The 21333-nt window shown below is 49.6% G+C and overlaps 1 protein-coding gene across 6 annotated transcripts in view; it reads left to right on the forward strand.

The window, feature by feature from the left end:
* Positions 1-21333, forward strand: part of AMOTL1 (angiomotin like 1) — a 90008-nt gene that overhangs the window by 38261 nt on the left and 30414 nt on the right. For 5 of the 6 annotated variants that reach the window (XM_063329465.1, XM_063329476.1, XM_063329504.1 and 2 more), the window contains 3 exons: positions 1354-1500; positions 4293-5187; positions 18328-18610. In XM_063329465.1, coding sequence (XP_063185535.1) covers positions 1354-1500; positions 4293-5187; positions 18328-18610 — 1325 coding nt within the window. Of the gene's footprint in view, positions 1-1353; positions 1501-4292; positions 5188-18327; positions 18611-21333 lie in introns of those variants that run through there. The other variant, XM_063329514.1, reaches the window with a different exon arrangement.

Here is a 21333-nt window from a genome sequence, read left to right on the forward strand (position 1 = left end):
GTAAGTGGAGAGTGATTCTGCTGTGTCCCCACTCCACCAGGGTACTTGGGGCCAGGAGGTGCTCACCCGCAAGGTTTGGACTTCAAAGAGCCTTCTCTTTGCAGAAATGAGGTAGTGCTCAGAAAAATAAGTAGGAAGTGGGAAATCATAAAATCATAGAACAGCCGAGATTGGAAGGGACAAAGATCATCTGAAAAGATCATCTGGTCTAAGCTTTTGTGGGAAGGGGAGCCTAGATGAGATCATCTAGCACCTTGTCTAGTCATGTCTGGAAAAATCCCAGTGATGGGGACTCTACCATGTCACTGAGGAGGTTGTTCCGGTGAATGATTGTTCTCACTGTAAAAATTTTCTTACTTATGTTAAGATAAAACCTTAGTGCAACTTGTGCCCATTGCCCCTTGTCTTCTCCATGTAGCTACAGCCCTTTGATCATCTTTGTGGCCCTCATTGGACCCTCTCCAGGCTGTCTGTGTATTTCTCTAATTGTGGGGTCATGCCAATGTCACTCCTGTCTTGAATTGTGGGGTCAAGCCAATGTCGTTCCTGTCTTAACACTGCTGTGATGCATTTTGTATGAGCTTGTTAAAACAAGCACTGCTGGAGAAAGGCACCCTTGAGAGCAGATCTAGGACGAGCCTTGTTGCTTGCCAGGTGAGCTTGTTCCTGCTCACTGGTTGTGAAAGGGGCTGGGGGCCTCGTCCAGCCATCAATGTCTGTGGGATGCTGGAGTTCAGGCGTGCGGCTCCTGTGCAGTCAGTCTGCCAGACACATTCCCATGGCCTTCCAGCTACATCCTCTGCTTACCATATTAAGAACATCTGGACAAAGTGATTTATAAACTCCCTCCCTTGATAGCATTGGCTGTATTTTATGTCTCAGCAATTTTCTGTATTGCTGAACTATTATTCATGAGCGGATTTTGTGGCAAAGCCTTTCCCAGACTTTAGCCCTATTGAATGTGTGGCTGGATCCTCACCTATCCTTTCCTTCTTTTTACCCACTCCCTGTTTCAGTTTTACGCTGGCTCTGTTGGCTTCATGTCCCAGGGCTGTGCCTCGATTTGTGAGCTTGTCACTGTCAGCTCTTATAAGCTGAGCTGTGCCAGCCTTGAAGGCCAGGCTGGGTCAGTGCATGGAACATGACTCGATGGCTGCCTCTTCTTCCTCAGAGCTAATGTGTTATTTGGGTGTTGAAAAGAGGAGAGGTGATTTGCTCGGTGGCCTTGTCAGGTCTTCTCGGGCACCTAGCCACGCTTGAGAAAATTTTTTTGGACTTCTGTCATAAGTCATGGCTTCATATTTTGTCATTCAAGTGTTTTATTTACTGACATCCTGTTCTTCTTTCTCGCAGGCTCCACATCTGTTTGTTACAAGCCTACCAGCCCAGTCCAGGTACTGGAAGACACTGGATTTCTTTACCAGGATCACCAGTTGTTTGCTGGCAGGCATGAGGTTCCTCCGCTAACAGCTGAAGCGATCAGTGCCAAAGAAAAAGCTGGTAAGTGGGTGGCCACACTTCCATACGAACCCACCACATTTACTTCCAGGTTTTTTTCTGAAGCAAAAATGAGCAGTTTAGACCACTTACAAATAATATTTACAGAGTTGAAGGCCAGCTCCTCATCCTCCGTAGAGTCTAATGGGAGATGCCTTTGACTTGAGTCAATTATGTTTGTCATTTATTCTTGTGGAGGGTGCAACGTTTCTGCTTGGTTACTCTTCACGGCACAGCTGGACTGAGATCCATAGGTTTTAGCTGGTGGAGCAGGACTGCAGGTGCCGTGTGGAAGGTGCACTGTGGTCGGTCCTTTTGGACCTCAAAAATTGGCAACTAAAGTACATCTCCCAAATCCAAGGATGGTAACAGATGACTAGTGCAGGGGTGAAAATCCTTCTGGTGTATGATAAAGAGCTGCCTTGACCACGTGGAGTTGTCTTTTTCCACTTGCATCAGCCTTATCTCAGGTGTAGTCTAACAACCTGGGCTGTGAGCTTTCTGGTACGCTAGGGTGAGCTTTCTGGTATGTTAGAGAGATTTTTATTTCACATCTGCAAAAATGTCCGGTCTGATGAGGCTTCTGTGCACTGCAATAACATGAATAAAGCAGTAGGAGCTGCAGGGGCAGCGACAGGACGAGGGCAGTGGTTTTAAACTAGAGCAGGGTGGGTTTAGATTAGACATTAGGGAGAAGTTCTTTACAATGATGGTGGTGAGACACTGGAACAGGTTGCCCAGAGAGGTGGTAGATGCCCCATCCCTGGAGACATTCAAGGCCAGGCTGGATGAGCCTCGGAGCAACCTGATCTAGTTGAAAATGTCCTTGCCCATGGCAGGGGGGTTGGACTAGATGACCTTTAGAGGTCGCTTCCAACCCAACACATTCTATGATTCTATAAAGTTGACGGGCATGTGGCTGTTGTGCGGACAGGTAGATGGAGATGTGTGTGTCTGTGCATCTTGTTGGCTTAAACACTGGCCTGTGGAGCTGACAGACCACCTGAAGGCTGGTGGCCAGGCTGGAACACCAACAAGTCAGGCCGACAGGCAGGTAACGTCTCAGGGGAAGGAGGAGAAGTGTATTTTGTAGGGCAGGTGTGGAGTGAAACAGCCTGGGAAACGTCTCTCCCCCTCAAGCCCCACAATCATCTTAAGGCTTTGCCACAAAAATGTTAGTGGAAATGACCTATTTTCATAGTCGAGAGGCAAAGGCTTTTTTTCCTCTGGGTTGTATGTAACTTATCCCACAGCATGTGCAGTAACTGATGAAACCTCAGGGAAATACCAGACCTCAAGAGAAAGTTTGCTTTTTAACTACTTTCAAATGCCAAAAAACAAATGTAAGTACTTCTGATGAACTCCTCTGAGAATTGGAAACAGCGGGAGAGAGAAAGAAAGTTGCCAAGAATGACCTCAAAAAACTGAGCTGAAAACAGCACCTCTGTCTTTTCTGGGGACATGGGAGGACTCTGTCCAGAGCTGCAGGCTTATTCTCGTTTTTATCCGCACGGGGGTCTTTCAGGAGCGCCGCTCCGGGCTCAGGCACTGTTCAGGCAGATGTACACCACTTTTGGGATGGGTACGGGAGGACGGCTCCAGGAGGGAGGGATCCCAGCCTCCCAGCTGTGGTTATAGGCCATTAGATGCTTAGCACCGGGCAAGCTCCGCGGCGCGTATGGTACAAAAATGGTACCATTGCCTCTGAATGACTTCGATATTCTGTGTTAGGGTTGTGTAGCTGATCCGTCTGTGCTCTTTTTAAAATGCTGGCATTACATCTGTGGCTGTAATGCCTTCCTTGTACTCACCCAGAAAAACTACAACGGTTAGTATTGCCTCTCTTAGAAATAGCATTATTGGTCAGAAGGGAAATTGCAGTTTTACGGGAAGATGCCAGAGCACAGACTATTCTTTAATTACACTTTTAGGACACTTCTATTTTCACTGTCATTTCACAGGTTTTCTGTGACACATTCTGCATTTTATTTTGTCGTGGCAGGCAGTACACTTAGGAGGGGATTTGACTCATCTGACTTTGGCCATCAAAAACGCAGCATATCATTTAGCATTGCCGCGCAGGCTGCCTCTGTAAGCCATGCAAGGCATCTCCAGGAGGGAGGTCAAACACTGGAACAGGCGTCCTAGAGGGGTGGTCGATGCCCCAAGCCTGTCAGTGTTTAGGAGGCATTTGGCCAATGCCCTTAATAACGTGCTTTAACTTTTGGTCAGCCCTGAAGAGGTCAGGCGGTTGGACTAGATGATTGTTTTAGGTCCCTTCCAACTGAAATATTCTATTCTATTCTATTCTATTCTATTCTATTCTATTCTATTCTATTCTATTCTATTCTATTCTATTCTATTCTATTCTATTCTATTCTATTCTATTCTATTCTATATGCTATGCTATCCCATCCCATCCCATCCCATCCCATCCTATCGTATCCTAATTTTAGAAAAGACCAGATTTCCCTTTGACGTTGCCTGTCCCTCCATTGACTTGGGAGGGGGTTCAGAGCTGTGAGTATGGCGTGCATGGAGTATTATGGAGGAGAGGGCCAGTGAGGGGACAGGATTATGTTGTTAGTGGTCACTACAAACAGAATTAGGGATGATCTGGGGTGGGGGGACGAGCAGTGAGCAGTGCCCTGCCTGCTTTGCCTGCTCCCAGGGGGACCCTGCCAGTGCACTGCCCCACGGTCACAGCCACGGGGTGGAGGAGGGGGAAAAATGGGGAGAGGATTAGACCTCCCGGGCAGCAGAGCTAACGGCCACCTCTCTCTCTCCCTGCCCAGCTGAGGAGGCCCTCTGCACCCTGCGCCCACCCAGCTTCCGCCGGGTGCCAGAGGCGGAGATGCGAGGGGCGGAGGAGGTGGCAGCCGGCACCGTCCTGCAGCGCCTGATCCAGGAGCGGCTGAGGTATGGCAACCCCAGCGAGAACATGAACCTGCTGGCCATACAGCACCAGGCGACGGGCAGCGCCGGCCCCTCCAACAGCACTGCCAGCACTCTCTCTTCCGCAGAAAACCTCGCGCCCGAAGAGCCGCCAATGGTCCAGCCGTCGGGGCGGCAGGAACCGCAGGGGCAGGAGCACCAGGGGGACGGTGCTGCCATGGAGAAGCAGCCCCGCGCCCCGCAGCCCCCGCACGGCACCGAGGAGCTCCCCACCTACGAGGAGGCCAAGGCCCAGTCGCAGTTTTTCCGAGGCCAGCCGCCGCCGCCGGCCACCGCCGCTGCCGCCGCGCCGGGATTTTATGGCGGGTCCGGCCCGAAGTCCAGGACGGAGGGGAGGCCGACAGTGAACCGGGCCAACAGCGGGCAGGCGCATAAGGACGAGGCGCTGAAGGAGCTGAAGCAGGGCCACGTCCGCTCGCTGAGCGAGAGGATCATGCAGCTCTCCCTGGAGAGGAACGGGGCCAAGCAGCACCCCCCGGCCCCGGCGGGCGGGAAGGGCTTCAAGGCGGCCCCACCGCCCGGCAAGGCCACGGACCCGCGGGGCCCGCCGCCGGAGTACCCCTACAAAGGCAAGGCGGTGGCGCCCGGCAGCAAGGCGCAGGAGCACGGGCTCTTCTACGGTGAGCAGCCGGCGCAAGATGTCCTCAAGGCCTCCTACGCCACCGGCCCCCAGCCCGCCCGGGCCGAGGTGGCCCTCGTCCGCTACCAGCCACCCCCGGAGTACGGGGTCAGCAGGTAATGGCCGTCAAGGCTGGGGGTGGGTCTGCTGGAGGGGCCTGATTCTGCCCTCGATGGGGGAACCATCTGTGAGGCTGGGGCCTCAGGTAGACATGGCCCCTGCGAGTTTCAGCCGCAGGCAGGCGGTGGGGACATCACACCCCGCACAGCGTGGCACCCCCGTCTCCGAGAGGGCTATATAAAGCATATATGCCGCTTACGCCCTACTTAAATCTTCCCAACAGAGCTCATGTGGGGCTTTCTCGGTGCTAGGCCCCTCGTGCCAGGCCTCCCCACGAGCACGGGTTTATTCCAAGCACATTAAAAATAATCCCGAGCATTTACACTCTGCGAGCTGATCCCTGCGAGCGGCGCGGGTCCCGACCAGCGCCCAGGCAGGATGGCTGCCTTGCGTCGAGGGCTTCCCTTTTCTTACTGTAGCTAAAAACAAGTGTTTCCCTGTCTCAGCCCTGTCTTTTTGACCACCCAGACAGTATTTTGCTGGGTTTGGAAGGCTGGAGTTGTGTGGTGTGAGTGGCTTTCATGTTGCAAGCTGCCTCATTAGGTCTTTTCAGACCCCAAGATGCCCAAAGGTTTTGTCAGCGTCGACTTAAGTTGCGCGCGTTTATTTTGGCACAGCACAGGCATGGAGAAAAGGTGGCACAGCTGACCCATCTCTTTCTTTCTGAAATTTGTAAGGCGTGAAATGAGTGAGTAAACGCTCTGCCTTTCAGTGTTTGCAAAAGTGACGAGTTTCGTGTCGAGACGGGGAGAAACTCGGAGCGTCGCTTTGGTGCATGTTGCAAAGCGGTTGGGACAAGTGGAGGGCCCGCGCTGAGCTCCCCTGGCCTTCCTCCAGCTACACGTGTGTTTTGATTACCTGCCTACCACTGTGCAGAGTTCGTGCAATTTTTCTCAGAGCAAGATGATATTTTTAAGAGCTCAGCGAAAAATCTCTGTTTGTGCTATGAAACAGCTATACGAACTCGAGGGCAACGGGGTCGAGCTGGGGCCGTGCTCTCCCGCAGCCATTTGCGGGGCTAAGAGACATCTCTGGAAACAAGCAGATTTGTCTCTGCAGAAAAGGAGCTGGTTTGGGGTTTTTTATCACTCTTGGAAAATGCTGATTCAATACCCACAGAATCTATTTTGCTGAGTCCGTGTAAACGAGCAGACCCGGTTGCTGCATGCACGGCCGCAGCTAACTGGGAATGGCACTGGTGTTGAGTGGGAAACCCTTTGGGGCCACTTCCAAAACCATTCCTGGGTGCCTTATCAGCAAGGTGGGCTGGTCCCCAGCCTTACCCCAAGGCGCTGCTGGATCACCCCAGCAGAAACCCCTGGCTCGTGATGGTGCTTACTGCTCATTCCCGGTAAGGCAGCACAGTTTAACCCCCAGATCACACTGCAGAGGGGATGCCTGCTACCCCTGCTTGCCATTTTCTTTACATGATGGTGGAGAAATGGCAGGTGCAGGGGCACAGGGGGGATGTGTTGTGCAGCAGAGAACTGGCAGCGCGGCAGAGCCGAGCCGCTGTGGTTTGCAGACTGAGCAAAAAATCTCGTGTGGTGTCTTTCTTGCAGCTCAGCAAGGGCCTGAATACCTCTCGCTCTGCATATATCCCTGCTGGCTACTCCAGCATGCATTTCCAGAGGTAGGTTAGGAGGCTGGCGTAGCCGGCGGGTGTTTCACCAAAGCTAGGTTTGGTCTAAGGCGTATGGTCTCTCTTGTGCTTTCTATAAGGCAGCTCTAGGTCCTAGTGCACAGATGGGGATTTTCAGGTCCCTTTTAGGTCCTTTCACATGGTACCTGGATTTTGGGGGATGTTTCCTACCTGTGTTCCTGCTGGCTACATGTGAGGCTGTAATTAGCACTCGCAGGACAGTTGCTCGCTTGCAGACTATTTTGTGCCATTGCTTTGCACAGTGCTAGCGGCCAGGGGGATGTTTGGCTGCACAGGAGATGTCAGACAGTGAGACTCTTTGTCTCGGTGAAACAGTGGTCTTCATCCTCATCTCGGGCTTTTATCTATGGTATTTTTTGATACAGGGATGTTGATTTTTCATTTTGCTTGGAAGCTCTGAAATACTGCTGGCATTACCTGGACTTGTTCTTAGTTGGTGAGAACTGGTTTGTTTTCTTCTCCTGTGCTGTGTGCCAGTTTATAACTGGCCTCACAGACTGCAGGATCCCCTTACGGCCCTGTTACCTGGGAAGATTTGGGTGACAAAAGCTTTTGGGAAGCGGCAGTAATCCCAGTGTGCTCATCACTTGCCATTGCTCCATCTGTGTGAGGGCAAGTTCAGCAGCAGCAGCCGCGCTCTGGCGCGTTCCTGTGTGCATCTCGGACTGCGTCACGGTGTGGGCTTGCCCAAGTCCGGAATGAGCATGGCAAAAAAGTAATTTCACAAAATTGCCTCTACCCCAAATATTCCTCTCTATGGAGTGGGTTAGGGCAGGTTACCTGTCCGGGGACATCACCCCATCTCTGCTAGAGGACTCAGCTGGGAGGCAGCCCCTGAGCACCTCTGGAGGAGAGCCGGGGGCTGTGTTATGCTGCCGGGCTGCTCCCAAGCACAAACCTTCCCGTGCCTCTGCTATCGCTCACCGCTTTCCCCACCACCTGGGCGCTGGGGAGGCTCACAGCTGGATGTCTGGCTGGGACAGAGGGCCTCCCTAAGAGAGGTCAGGGTGGGGGACTACCTGGTTTCATAAGGTTGGTGGGAGAGTGGAGTTTGGAGAGGCTGTTTTTTCTGTTAGAGGAGCAAGCAAGGTGAGAAATTCCAGCTTTCATCTCATTGGGAGGGCCTGGGAAAGAAGCTAATGGAAACAGAGCTTTGCCTGTGGTCAGATGGGAATCTCATATACCCTGGCATCTCCTTTTTCCTGGCCAGTATCTGTTCCCCAGCACATCCATCCTGGTATCCTCCAGACAGGGAGTGTGCAAAAGGCTTCTACCTTCCAGAAAAGAGAGAAGTGTAGAGCTGCATTGGTCTGGAAGAAGCACCCGCAGATACCAGGGGTAGAAAAGACCTGTAGGGTCACCAATCCTCCCCTCCCCCCCAGTCCATGTGTGGTGATGGAAATGTGGCTGGAAAGCCACAAATGCTGGCAGGGAGCTGTTGAAGGAGATGGGATAACTGCAGCTGCTGCTTAACTTGCTTTTTTGGTTTGGCTTTTTTTTTGCATGTGTCTGGTTTTAAAGGGAACGTCGCCTTTATAATCACCATGGTGAAATCTCACAACTTTACTGTAAATCTCAAGATATTTGGTATTATCCTAAAGACTGCCTAGGGTCATATGATGCGGTAATCTCAGCATTTATAAATAATAATTATAACTATAAATTAGACTTAGTGGCCTCTGCTTTATGAGCATCATGATTGCGGAACAGAGCTTGAACTCCGAAGCTTAAAAGGCAAAAAAATCAGAAGGCAAATAAAAAGGAACCGATATTTTTTCCTGTTTTAAAATATCAGTATTTTTAATCCAGATACATGATGCTTGGGGCCCTGACTCACAACTTCTGAATGCTTTAAGTTGGCCAAGTATAATAATCTTTAGAAAACCTTTCCTTTCCTAGATGTGCAGCTATTCCTGAATGGTGTCTTTGCTAACTTTCCTTAGGTGCATGTTGAGAGAATCGCAGTTTGTCAAGTAAAAGGGCTTTGAAATAATAAAATTTGGTCTTTTGCACTATGCTGTGAATTAATTCCAGTTTGTGAAACGTTCAGTCCTGGTGATTATAACACTCTCCGTCTGGAGAATCCATCACGGCCTTTACAGACTTGTTCCACTAGCTAATTGCCATCTCTGGCACAGATCTGCATCTTAGTTTTAGCCTGTATTTTCTAGTTACCAGTTGGGATTTTGCAATATCTTTATCAGATACAGTGAGGAGCCCTGTGCTATCGGTTCTTTAATGCTTTAAACAGATGGAACCTGGAGCCCTTTAATTATTTCAGTGTTGTCAAAAACTCTTTTTCACTGTGGAAAGCCAACCTGGACACCGTTGCAATACCAGCTCAACCAGAGGCTAATCAGATATAATAATATCACCTTCGCAATGCGACTCAATGTTCCTCGTTTACGTAGCTCATTAACACTTGCCGTTTCAGACGTTGGCACTCCGGGACCCCCCCCATCCAGCTTGTTATGCAGTCAGGCATGTGAAGGGTAGTCACAGCCCAGGATAGGATTTCCCACCCTTTCACTGTAGCTTGCAGTTATTTATTCCTGGGGGAAAGAACTTGGACTTGCTCAAGTCCGTATTGTTTCTCCGTGCCCTGCTTAAGCAGTGATCCAGATCACTCAGTGCAATGAATCCTCTTCATTGCTCCCAGTGGCCCTTGTCAGATCCTGGTGTCTTTTATCCAGAATGATTTCTTTCTCCGCACTGTTAATAAAAAGTGTGTATAATGCAAATGAAGCCTTGAACTGGAAACACTGCTGCCTGGTGAGGGGACTTCAGTCGTGGATATGTGCAGAAGTCAGTCGTGCAGCCACCTTTTAATTCTGATTTACTCCATGCATTTTAAAAGGTGGCATGCAACTGAAGAATAAATCTGGGCTGTTTTTAAAGGTATCCCTTTTTTTTTTATGTGCTTTATAAAATTCCACCCTGCCTGGATGTAAAAGCCTATATTTAACTGCTGGAATAGTCTGTGGCTTCTCTGGTTATTTGTGTATTAACCCCCCCCATACACATTACTGCTGTTTTCAGACAACCTGTTGATATTTACTCATTCAACCACATGTCTGTGGCTGCTGTGGGGACTACAAGGAGCTCGTTTTCCTCCCTGAGACACTCCAGGAAGGCAGGCGTGCTGGCAGTGTGGCCAAGCCGAGGGATGTCACACCCAAGCCGACTTCTGCTGATGTTTCTGTGCAAGGATAGCCCAAGCGTGAGTGTGGGTCGAAGGCTGCGCTTCCAGCTGACATGGATGCTGGCAGCCCTGCAGAAGAGCTTTGTATCCTCTCCTGGTCTAATCTGCCTGTCATTAAAAGAAATGAGAGAGAAATGAAGCCATTCCCATGGCTTGGGTGATGCCCATGTCGTTTCTCTTTACCGTCTGTATAATTGTCCAGGTTGGCTCCTCTAGGAGCGCAGAGGTTGAGGAAGGCACCTTTTCCTTTGCTGAAAATCAACTGGGCTTTAGAAAGAGTATCTATTCTGAGTGTGGATCCCTGTGAAGAAATACAATATCCTGTCCCTCTCTTAACTACAGAGGGTACGTTTAATATGACGTGTGTCTTTTCAGATGATAATTTTGCCCTGCAAATCTTGGTGTAATCATTCCCTGAAGAAACAAGGCCAGGTCTTACAAACATCCCCAATAAAACAGCGATTTCAGGAGATGTGAGTACAAGTCTCCAAAATGGTTTTTAAATAAACCTTTGTGTTTACAAGGTGCTGCAGCTGTTGCTGATTTTGTAAGCTAGCAGATATCACAAGGGCTATGTCTTGGCTATGGAAAGTCTTCTCCCATTTCTAGCTTTATCAGTATTTAATAATGGGTATATAACTGTGTCTCATTACACCATGTCCATCAGACTGGGCTTACTGACTTCTCTGGGATCCTGTCTTTTTCCCACACAGTGGCAACACTGGTGTTATCCACAGCTGCATAGAACAGCATTTGAAATCTGCTTCATGACTGCAGAAATCATAGTTGAAGTCTGGTAGACACCTGGGTCTGAGGTTAGTATCCAGACTCAAGGCTCCCAGTCAATGGGCAGAAATAAGCACGTTTCATGAACTTTTTACTCTCATTTTAAGTTAAAAGCCTAAGGCAGCTTCAAAGATACGCACCCCAGAAACACCTCTTTCTCTTCCCTGACTCAGCTGGAGTATCCACAGTAGATGTGTGAAGTTGTGAGATGAAGTCCCTTGGGAGAGTCTTCGAGAGATGAAGTAGACCAGTCTGTCCTAGAGGCAAAGAAAGGCGAAGCATTCAGAGAAAGATGAGCTAGATAGATTAGAGGAAGGCATTTTAATTATGAATGTAAATGCCATAGCATGTTAGAAATGAAGTCCTTCTGCCACTGGCCATTCTTCATCCTTACGTAGAGGAGAGCTGCGTTGTACCTGTAGCAGGGCAGTGGTGAACTTTCCAGAACATTCACAGGCATTTTCATGTCAGTACTTCCTAATACTGCCTCGCTTTATTGAGCAATAGCTCCTCTGTATTTACCATTTCCTGGTGGTCAACAGCAACTGGAATTTATCATTAAGTGTCCTCTCAGGGCTTCTTATTCCTACATACAAATTCCGCCCCCCCCGAATTCCTCTGCTCTCCTTACAGTATAAGAGGTGGATTAAGACCATGCCTGAATCTGGGGGCTTGGGTGGCCTTGATGCATTCTGAAAGTTAAGCCCACGGTCAAGTATTTTGCCGAAGACACTGTACTGCAAGCTATGTATAGCAAGCTATTATATATATCGCAAGTTATACATCACTTAAAAGAGAGAGTGCAGTCTGGTGACGCAAGCATGGTAGCCCTTGAAAGGCTCGCTGTCTGCGTGGCTCCTGCTGTTCTAAAAGTTGGTTTCCTTAGTTTTTTTCTTTTTTTCCTTCTTTGCATTGCCTTGCAGAAGTATATAGGAGCCCTTCTACAATAACGTCAACCAAAAAATATGTTTTCAATAGAAATGTAGCCGAAGTGTTGCAGAGATAACCAAAACTCATAATGTTCCACAGTTTCATGCTTTTAAGAAGGACAATTTTTGATGAAAAGGTGTTTGGCTGGAAGATTTTAACCTACTTTAATGCGGAGTAAGATCAAAATTTAAAATACAGTAGAAGCATTTTGAGAATGTCATTCTTTACTAAGTCTGAAGGAGCTCAGGATAATCCTGATTGCTTTGTTTCTTTGGAGCTTTAGGTGAGAGGTTGGATATGAACTAAGCTGATGTTATAATTCTCCTGTTTCTACAAATGTTGATTTGTTAGTATGAATCGCTCTGTTGATTTTACTGCATATACACTTAGAGATTTTGCAGTAGGCTTAGTCAGAATTACGTTGGGACAGATTAAGCAAGTAAAAGGAAAGTCAGAAACACACTCGTTATGTTGAACAGACACACTTCAAGAGATGTAATGTCAATTTTGCCGGTTTAGTTTCCAAGCTAGAAAAAACTTTGGAGAATATCTCCTGCGGCCCTGGCTATTAAGACTCTGATGCCTGGCAGCTGCTACAGGGTGTAAATCTTTAGTAGCTCAACAAGTGGGTTGCAAGTCAAGAAAATGGAGATCCCGGGGATCCCTTCTCCCTCTGTAGTGTAAAGCTAGATAGACCAAAGTGCATGGGAAAAGGTTAAATCGATGGGAGGTTGAGATTTCCCAGAAGTACAGCGTCAAGAGTTCCTCCAAGTGTTTAAAAGGTGTATCTATGACCAAAGATTGTACTGCTTCGTTATGAGAAAGAAAAACTGCTATATCTCCACTGATTTAGATTCAATTTAAATATATTGCTCTAAGCTATTCCCATAAAGAAGTGAGAAGATCTGTAGCTGTAGCAAATTGGTGTCTTTGTAGTGGTATAACTGGGCTTTTACTTTCTGGGTATAGCTGGGGTTTTTCTTGCGTAAAATCAGCTGTGACCTTTTTTTTTGGTAAAGACTAACAAACTCACACTTGGTTGAATTAATTGCAAGTGCAACAATTAATGTCAGCAGTGCTAAGGAAGTGCTGCATGCTTGGCTGTGTTTGCACACACTTGGGGAGCATCTTCTGCATCACGAGTGACACCCCTCGCTCATGATGTTCTTTATTGTTCAGATTTTTGAGCAAAAAAATATTCCAGTCCTGTGATGGGTGTGTGGTCCCTTGCTGCGTTTTACATGCGGGGGCACCAGAAGGAAGGGGGAACCGTGGGGATGGTGTGAGAACTGTGCCCATGGCGAGCTGTCCTTGTGATTTACTTTACTTGCAAGAGACTTAGCAGCTTGGCACAGGGCTTGCTGGGCTTACGGCTCGCGTGGCCTTGGATTGCCGGGCACTGCTAGATGTGGTTTTGGTCTCAGGAAGGTAAAACACGCCCCCCAGGTCGGTGTGACCCCTCACCCAGGGCATCCTGCTGTGAGGTCCCAGCAGCAGCCAGAAGTGATGAGGCTGGAGAGGCACTAAATGCCAAAGGCAGGTGAACAGGGAGCAGCATCTTAACCCAGCGCCAGTGTCTGGGAGCTCTGGGGCCACCTTGGCCCTACCGCTTTGAGGGGATTTCAGGGGAAGTCATGATGTGCTTCCTTTTGCATCCCCAGCGTTTGCTGACCACCATCCAAAGGTCATGCAGATACACCAGCCATGTCAGTTTAGGGGTGGGGATGCATGCTGCTCTCCTTTCTGGCCACACAGCTGATGAGAGATGCAAGAGAGCAAGGCAGCCTAACACCCCAAATTAAAATGATACACCCCCAGCTGCGATGTCCCTCCTTCCTACGAAAGCAATGTCGAGCACCGCTGCAAATCACTGCAGTCAGTCCAGGAGAAAGAGCTGTGGTAGCATCCTCTCCTCTGGTTAGGTGGGATGGTTTTCAGCTCCAGTTAGCATGGCGTTTGATGAAGGGTGTTTTTGCGTAGCAAAACTGCTGCAGTTTCCTTTCTCTGGCTTCTCTGTGCGGTTGCAATGCCTCTGTGGTGTGTGCTGCAACATGAGATGAGTGAGCAGGGCCAGCACAGACAGAGCTCTCACCAGCAATGGCAGATAAAACTTTGCAATATTTCTTAAGAAACAGTAAGATCGTGGAACAGATCCTCCTGGAAGATATGTCAAAACATAGGGAAGACAGGGAGTTGACTAGAAACAGCCAACATGGCTTCAACAAGGGCAAATCATGCCTGTCTAATCTAGTGGCCTTCTACAATGGAGTGACTGCATCACTGGGCAAGGGAAGAGCTACTGATGTCATCTACCTAGATATCTGTAAGGCCTTTGATGTGGTCCCCCACAACATTCTTACCTCTACATTGGAGAGATACGGTTTGATGGATAGACTGTTAGATGGATAAGGAACTGGTGGGATGGCTGCATCCAAAGAGTTAGTGTCAATGGCTCAATGTCTATGTGGAAACCAGTGACGAGTGGTATCCCTCAAGGGTCTGTACTGGGACCAATACTGTTTAATATCTCCATCAATTACATAGGCTGTGGGACTGAGTGCACCCTCAGCAAGTTTGCAGATCGCACCAAGCTGAGTGGTGCAGATGATTTGCTAGAGGGAAAGGATGCCGTCCAGCGGGACCGTGACATGTTGAGAGAGGCAGGCCTGTGCGAACCTCATGAAGTTCAAAAAGGCCAAGTGCAAAGTCACAGAATCACAGAATCTTCATGGTTGGAAAGGACCCTTAAGATCAAGTCCAACCAAACAACCTACAATCTCTGCCACTAGAGCATGCCCTGAAGCGCCACATCTAGATGTTTCTTAAATACCTTAGGGATGGTGACTCAGCCACCTCCCTGGGCAGGCTGTTCCAGTGCCTGACCACTCTTTCAGTAAAGTAATTCTTCCTAATATCTAATCTAAACCTCCCCTGCCACAGCTTCAGACCATTTCCTCTAGTCCTGTCATTATTCACCTGGGAGAAGAGGCCAACACCCACCTCTCTCCAACCTCCTTTCAGGGAGTTGTAGAGGGCAATGAGGTCTCCCCTCAGCCTCCTCTTCTCCAAGCTAAACATGCCCAGCTCCCTCAGCCTCTCCTCATATGACTTGGTCTCCAGACCCCTCACCAGCCTGGTAGCTCTCCTCTGGACACGCTCCAGCACTTCCATGTCCCTCTTGTACAGAGGGGCCCAGAACTGAACACAGTACTCGAGGTGAGGTCTCATCAGTGCCGAGTACAGAAGCACGGTCACTTCCCTGCTCCTGCTGGCCACGCTATTCCTCATACAAGCCAAAATGCTGTTGGCCCTCTTGGCCACCTGGGCACACTGCTGGCCGTCCACCAGCACCCCCAGGTCCTTTTCTGCCAGGCAGCTTTCCAACCACTCTTCCCCAAGCCTGTAGCGTTGCTTGGGGTTGTTGTGACCGAAATGCAGGACCCGGCCCTTGGCCTTATTAAACCTCATACAGTTGGCCTTGGCCCATCGATCCAGCCTGTCCAGGTCCCTCTGTAGAGCCTTCCTACCCTCAAGCAGATCAACACTCCCACCTAGTTTGGTGTCGTCTGCGAACTTACTGAGGGTGCACTCAATCCCCTCATCCAGATCATTGATAAAGATATTAAACAAAACTGGCCCCAAAACTGAGCCCTGAGGGACGCCACTGGTGACCGTCCGCCAAGAGGATTTCACCCCATTCATCACAACTCTCTGGTCATGGCCATCCAGCCGTTTTTTAACCCAGCCAAGAGTACACTTGTCTATGCCATGATTCGCCAGCTTCTCCAGGAGAATGCTGTGGGGGACGGTGTCAAAGGCCTTACCAAAGTCCAGATAGACAACGTCCACAGCCTTCCCCACATCCAGAAGGCAAGTCCTGCATCTGCGTCAGGGCAGTCCCCAGTACACACAGGGGGATGAACTGGTTGAGAGCAGCTCTGCCAAGAAGGACTTGGGGATGCTGATGGACAAAAAATTGGACATGAGCCATCAATGTGTGCTGCAGCCCAGAAAGCCAAGCATATCTGTGCTGCATCAAAAGAAGCGTGGCTAACAGATCAAGGGAGGGGATTCTGCCCCTCTACTCCACTTTCGTGAGGCCCACACCTGGAGTACTGCTTCCACCTGCTAGAGCAGGTCCAGAGGAGGGCCACAAAAATTATCAGAGGGCTGGAGCACCTCTCCTCTGAGGACAGGCTGAGAGAGTTGGGGTTGAGAGTGGTGAAATGCTGGAACAGGTTGCCCAGGTTGTGGATTCCCCATCATGGGAAGCGTTCAAAGTCAGGCTGGGTGGAGCTTTGAGCAACCTGATCTAGTGAAAGATGTCCCTGCCCAGGGCAGGGGGGTTGGACTAGATGATCTTTAAAGATCCCTTCCAACCAAACCAGTCTATGATTCTGTGAATTACCGTATGTTTTGTTGGCCATACGTAATGTGTCATACAGCGCTTCCCTACCTTACGGTCCTTTGGAAAGTTTTATCCACTTTCAGTAGAAGTTTAGCTCCTAAGTCATTAGGCTGCTCCTCTGCCAGAGAAGTAACATGCCTGGGGTTGAGAGACCCTTCTGGCCCTCCTTGGAGCTGGCCATGCGGAAAGCCCCGTTCCTGCGCTCCTGAGCTTCCTCCATAGATGTTTAACTTACCAGGGGATACGCAGCCTATGCTGTGCAGGTAAAAGCCGTCTCGAGACCAGGGTGAGCTCAGCACTGGTTTTCCCAATGCTGCCTGCACAAAGCTTGGCTGGGATCTTCCTCCTGAAGATGTTGACCCTGGACCAGGGTCTGTGCTGTCAGGCAGGTGAGCAGTGTGCTTGCATTTGGGAACGGGCTCATCGCTGGTCTTCTCTCTGTTTCAACACCTTTCTGTGCCACGGTGGATGCATCAGGCAAAACGCAAGAGCCGGGATGGGAGCGTGGGGCTGTGTGCGCACTGCGTCTGGAGGACTGCAGAGCCCCGTTTGCTTTCCCCTAGTTTGGACAGAAGATACGAGTGAACTGCTGGCTCTCCTCACTGTTGTGTGGCCTGGTGGGGACACGCTTGTTAGAGCAGCGCTGTTTGCTTTTAGGGCAGGGCTTTAAAATTGCCTTCACTTTTCATCTTATTCTGCTGCAATTGAAGGCAGTGGCAGGTTATTATCGGTAGAATTAGGCCAATGCTGATAGCTTTTGAAAACCCCGCTTTGAGAAAACATGTAGGTACTGAAGGCAATGGTAATCATATTTATTATGTATTTATATAACACAAAATCGTCTGTCTAAAAAATAGCATTCATGAATCTTTGAGGCCAAATGGTGTGAATACATCTGTTTGTTAGGTCTCCTGCCTCATGCAGGGTACAGAAATAAAGGCAATGATAGCTACAGCAAGCATAGTAGCTTGTGCTTAGGCTAAAATACAACTTTCAGAAGGCACTTGATTGCAGACTTCAGGTGGGGTCCAGCAGCCAGCTTATTTTCCAGCCAAACTGGGCTCTGACATAGATGTCCCACGTGGTCTGGGTTGAGTCTCTCAGACAAGTGCGGGGTAGAAGTTTCACAAGTTTGGCATCTGGGCTGAGGAGTGGTTCAGCCTGTGCACAGCAATGCTCTGCGTGGGGCTGCTCACCCTGGCTGAGGCCCTGAGCCTGCCAGTGCGGTAGGTGGAGGGATGGAGATGGATGTGGTGCACACAAGCTTTGAGCTGCTCCCTGCCTGAATTTCCCCCTTTCCTCCCTTCTCAAGCTCACAGGACTGCAACGCAGAGTAGAAGTGAGGGACTCTGGTCCTGCCTGGCCACCAGCCACGGGGATGCCCTCACTGCTAAGACATCCTCCTGGGTTATCCTCCAGCCATTGCAAATTGTGGCTCGGGTGGATTAAAGAGCCGCCCTCTGTCAGAAAGCCTAGCCCACAGGCAGGTCCACCGCCAGCTCGCTTCCTATCCTTCCCCAATATGAGCCTGGTGGGTGATGGATGCTGTTAGTCGGGGGGTGACACAATGAGGTCTCGCGCTGGAAGATGGCTTTCGTGGCTTGCCGTGATTGACTGGGGCTGTGCCTCCAGCAGCTCCGCAGCAGCCCTTCCCTTTGCCGCTTGCTAAAGCTGCTCGGGAACGCTGCTTCATTCACATCACTTCCTTTCGCCTCCCAATTCGGCTGATCAGCCAGTCTCGCTCCAGGCAGGGAGCGGTGTCCGAAGGGTGAGTAATGCATCCCTTGTGTTTCCTTCAAGCCCGCTGGCTCGTGCTTCTCAGCGGTGGGGTTTGTGGCAAGGGGGGGCAGGGAGAGGCTGGCTGGCTGCTGAAATATTAGCTGCGCACCTAGGCAAAAATGCCGTTTTCGAGTCAATGCTTCCTTTATCCGTTCATGCCAGATGTATACATCACTGTCAGGAGCAGGCGAGGAGACAATTTACCCGGTCCCTGCTGTGATTGTTGGTATTTAGAGTGATGAAGGACTGGAATCATGACCGTACAGTTGTAACCCTATTAATAAATCGTGCAGTCATTAGACGAAAGCTCCTGCACGCATTTCGAGGGCGCGCGGCTCTAACACCTCCTCCCCTGTGCTTCCCTGCAGCCGACAATGCCAGCCGCCCTTCCCACCGCCGCCGGCCCAGCAGCACAGCCCCATGTCCTCGCAGGCCACTGCCGCCACCGGCCCTCTGCTCCCAGGCGCCTTGCCACCGCTGCCAGCCCCTGCTGCTGCCCAGCCGCCGATGCCATTGGGCCAGCAGCTGACACCCGATGCCTTCGCCATCGTGGAGAGGGCACAGCAGATGGTGGAGATGCTATCCGAGGAGAACCACGTGCTGCGTCAGGAGCTGGAGGGGTACTACGAGAAGGCGGACAAGCTGCAGAAGGTAAGTGGAAGGGTGGATGGGGCCTGGGCAGGGCAACCTTCTTGATGCTTCTGCATTTGAGTCCTCCAAGCTGTTCTTCGTAGTCATGTCACTGCAGTGGGGATGCACCAGTGGCCATCTCTAACCATTGCCTCTCCATGGTGGTCTGAAAGAAGTGTAATCTTGTGCTCCAAGGCCCATGGGCTCCCTGTCCTCTAGGGCGAAATAGGGCAGCTCATTACATGTTCCTCAGTTGTGGATTTGCCCCTTCCATCCCTCCATGCCGGCCTCACTGGAGCTTTCCCTGGAAGTCTCCTATGGGCAGAGTCTGCTTCTGGTGCAGCTGGGTCCTGCACCATCTGCATGGGCAGTAGAGATACGGGTGAGAAGCATTTGAAGAGCATGGCCACATCTCTCTGGAGCAGTCTTGTCCACCACAATATGCTCACACGATACTCCATGCTCTTTGGAAGTTTAACAGCTGTCGGTGAGGTTGCCCTTTATTTGGAAATGCATTAACTTGGTTGTCTCAGAGGTTTTCAGTGACTGCTCTATGGGTTTCTAAGACTTGGGGTTAGACTCCCACCTTTGACCATGTTGGTTCAAAAAGCAATGCCCCGTTATCTGGAAGGACGATTTGGTAAAGATTTTGCTCAAAAACCCTGTTGCGAAGAGATCCTTCACCCTCTTTTCTGTATGCAGGCTGGCATTGTCCGTGAAGGGCAGTGTCTTGTGCACTGCCTGGGGTGACAAGATGACGAGTGAAATCAAACAAAGTAGAAGTTGCTTAAAAATGAGAGCTCATTGAAGGTAATGCAGAGGTGCTCCTCAGATCTGCTGGCTTTGGGTCCCAAGGGCCCAGACCAAATGAGTTATTTAGGATCCTACACTGCTCTTTCATTTATGTCTTCCCACCGCTTAAACACAAACGGGCTTAGGCTGCAGATCTTTTCTCTCTGAATTCAGGAGTCTAAACAGGAGCTCAGTTTCTTCTGCGCTGTGTGGGATCAGGGTGTTCTTGGAGACACCCTTCGCGGGAGAAGAGGCACCTCTGAGAGACCATGTCTTAGCCTCAGCTTTGGGAAAAGTCCCTGACAATCTGTTCAAACAGGTTAGAAAAAAGACCTGTTGTTTTTTAGCTGTTATCGTCTTTTCAGCCTCCTCCTCTGCAACCAGATGAGTTGAGTTTATTCACAGAATTTCCTAAAGTTAGTTGAGAAATTTTTGCAGCAACATTGATTATTTGTGAAGATGTCTGCAAAGATTTTAACGCTGACTTCCCTGTGGCCTTCGTGGGCAAAAAGAAATATTACAGCTATTAATTTTAAAAAAGCTGCGTTGTTCAGTAGAAGGTATTTGAATGCGATGCCCTAAAAATATTCCAATTTCCTTTTACACTCTTGGAAACGGCTCTCTCTTTATCTTGGATGCTCCGCAAGTCGATTGCATCAGACACTAACAGAAAGGTATTTAAGCATGGGCTGAAGTCTCACTTCAGTCAACAAAGCATGGACTTGAGTCCCATTGACTTTGGGGGAATGTAAGCGGAGTATTAAAGCGAAACACATGCTCAAGTGCATTCTTTCTTCAGGAAAACGTCCTGAACCAAAGCTTTAACACGCAGTATCCCTCCCATGCTGTTATTTCTGTGTTTGAACACAAGGACAGGGCAGGTCCTCCTCTGTTCCCACAGTTTCAGCTGCACGTCACCTCTGAAAATGTGACAGTGAGTTAAACTACATACTTTGGGTGTGAAAACTCTTCCCTCTTGTTGGAAGCGGCAGGGTCACGAGGAGTACTTCTGGTTTGTCTGTGCATAACAAATTTTTTCTACCAAGAGCCACCCTCCCATCACTTTTATTCATTGCAGAATAAGAGAAGAAATTAGAGAAAATTGGCTTGACGTGGAGGGCTCCCTGGGCATTCATACGAACAGATCACCCCTGAGGGCTGTCAAATTCTCAATCGTGTCTGAACAGACTTTTTACAGAGAGGTACAAGGTGGTGATTAATCCCTGTGCTGTTTGACGAGCTGTCTGGTTTTCTTACCTAAAAAGAGCTGGGGAGGAAGAGGGGTCGCACACATTTGGCTTTGAGCTTTTTTTGCAAAAGCAAAGCAGTACTTTTTTTTTTTCTGTTGTTTTTTGTTGGATGGTGTTACCTCGCTGAAGTTTAATTGCCAGGCTGGGCTGGCTCTTCCCTGTACCATGTGTGTGGGCTGTTTGAGTGGGTCGGTTCTAGGAGCTACCAGGCAGAGAAGAGGCTGAACTGTTTTTTCCCCTCCGTAGAAGAAGGGGAAGGAAATCCCAGAGCTCCTGAGACACGCCGACACAATTTATGGCTGTTCTTCTGCTCTCCTTTAATTTTGTTCCGTGCTGATGGAGGTTCTTTCTTTTCCTGCAGCAAGTCTTTGCTTCCAGCGCTGCAGGAGGTTTGTGTGGTGATGTGTTTTGGGAAATAATGGCAGATAACAGGCAGAGCAGAGCCCTTGCGGTAACCAGCAGTGTTGGGCAGGACTGTCGGGCTGTGGAAACCCCCTGCCGTGGTGGCAAATCTGCTTTGCTGTGGTAGGAGCTCTCTGGAGCAGGCATCTTCTCCTGAGATAGCGTCTCACCCAGGAGAGGGGAGGTGCAGGAAGCAGCGGGTGTCAGGGCACTCAACTGAACACAGTGTCTGGTTGGGATCATGAAGTTAAGAATTCAGGAAAGCAAAAATTACTTTTGCTAAGCCAAACCTTCCTTTCA

This window comes from Chroicocephalus ridibundus, chromosome 1, assembly GCF_963924245.1.
Source record: "Chroicocephalus ridibundus chromosome 1, bChrRid1.1, whole genome shotgun sequence".
Taxonomy (NCBI): domain Eukaryota; kingdom Metazoa; phylum Chordata; class Aves; order Charadriiformes; family Laridae; genus Chroicocephalus; species Chroicocephalus ridibundus.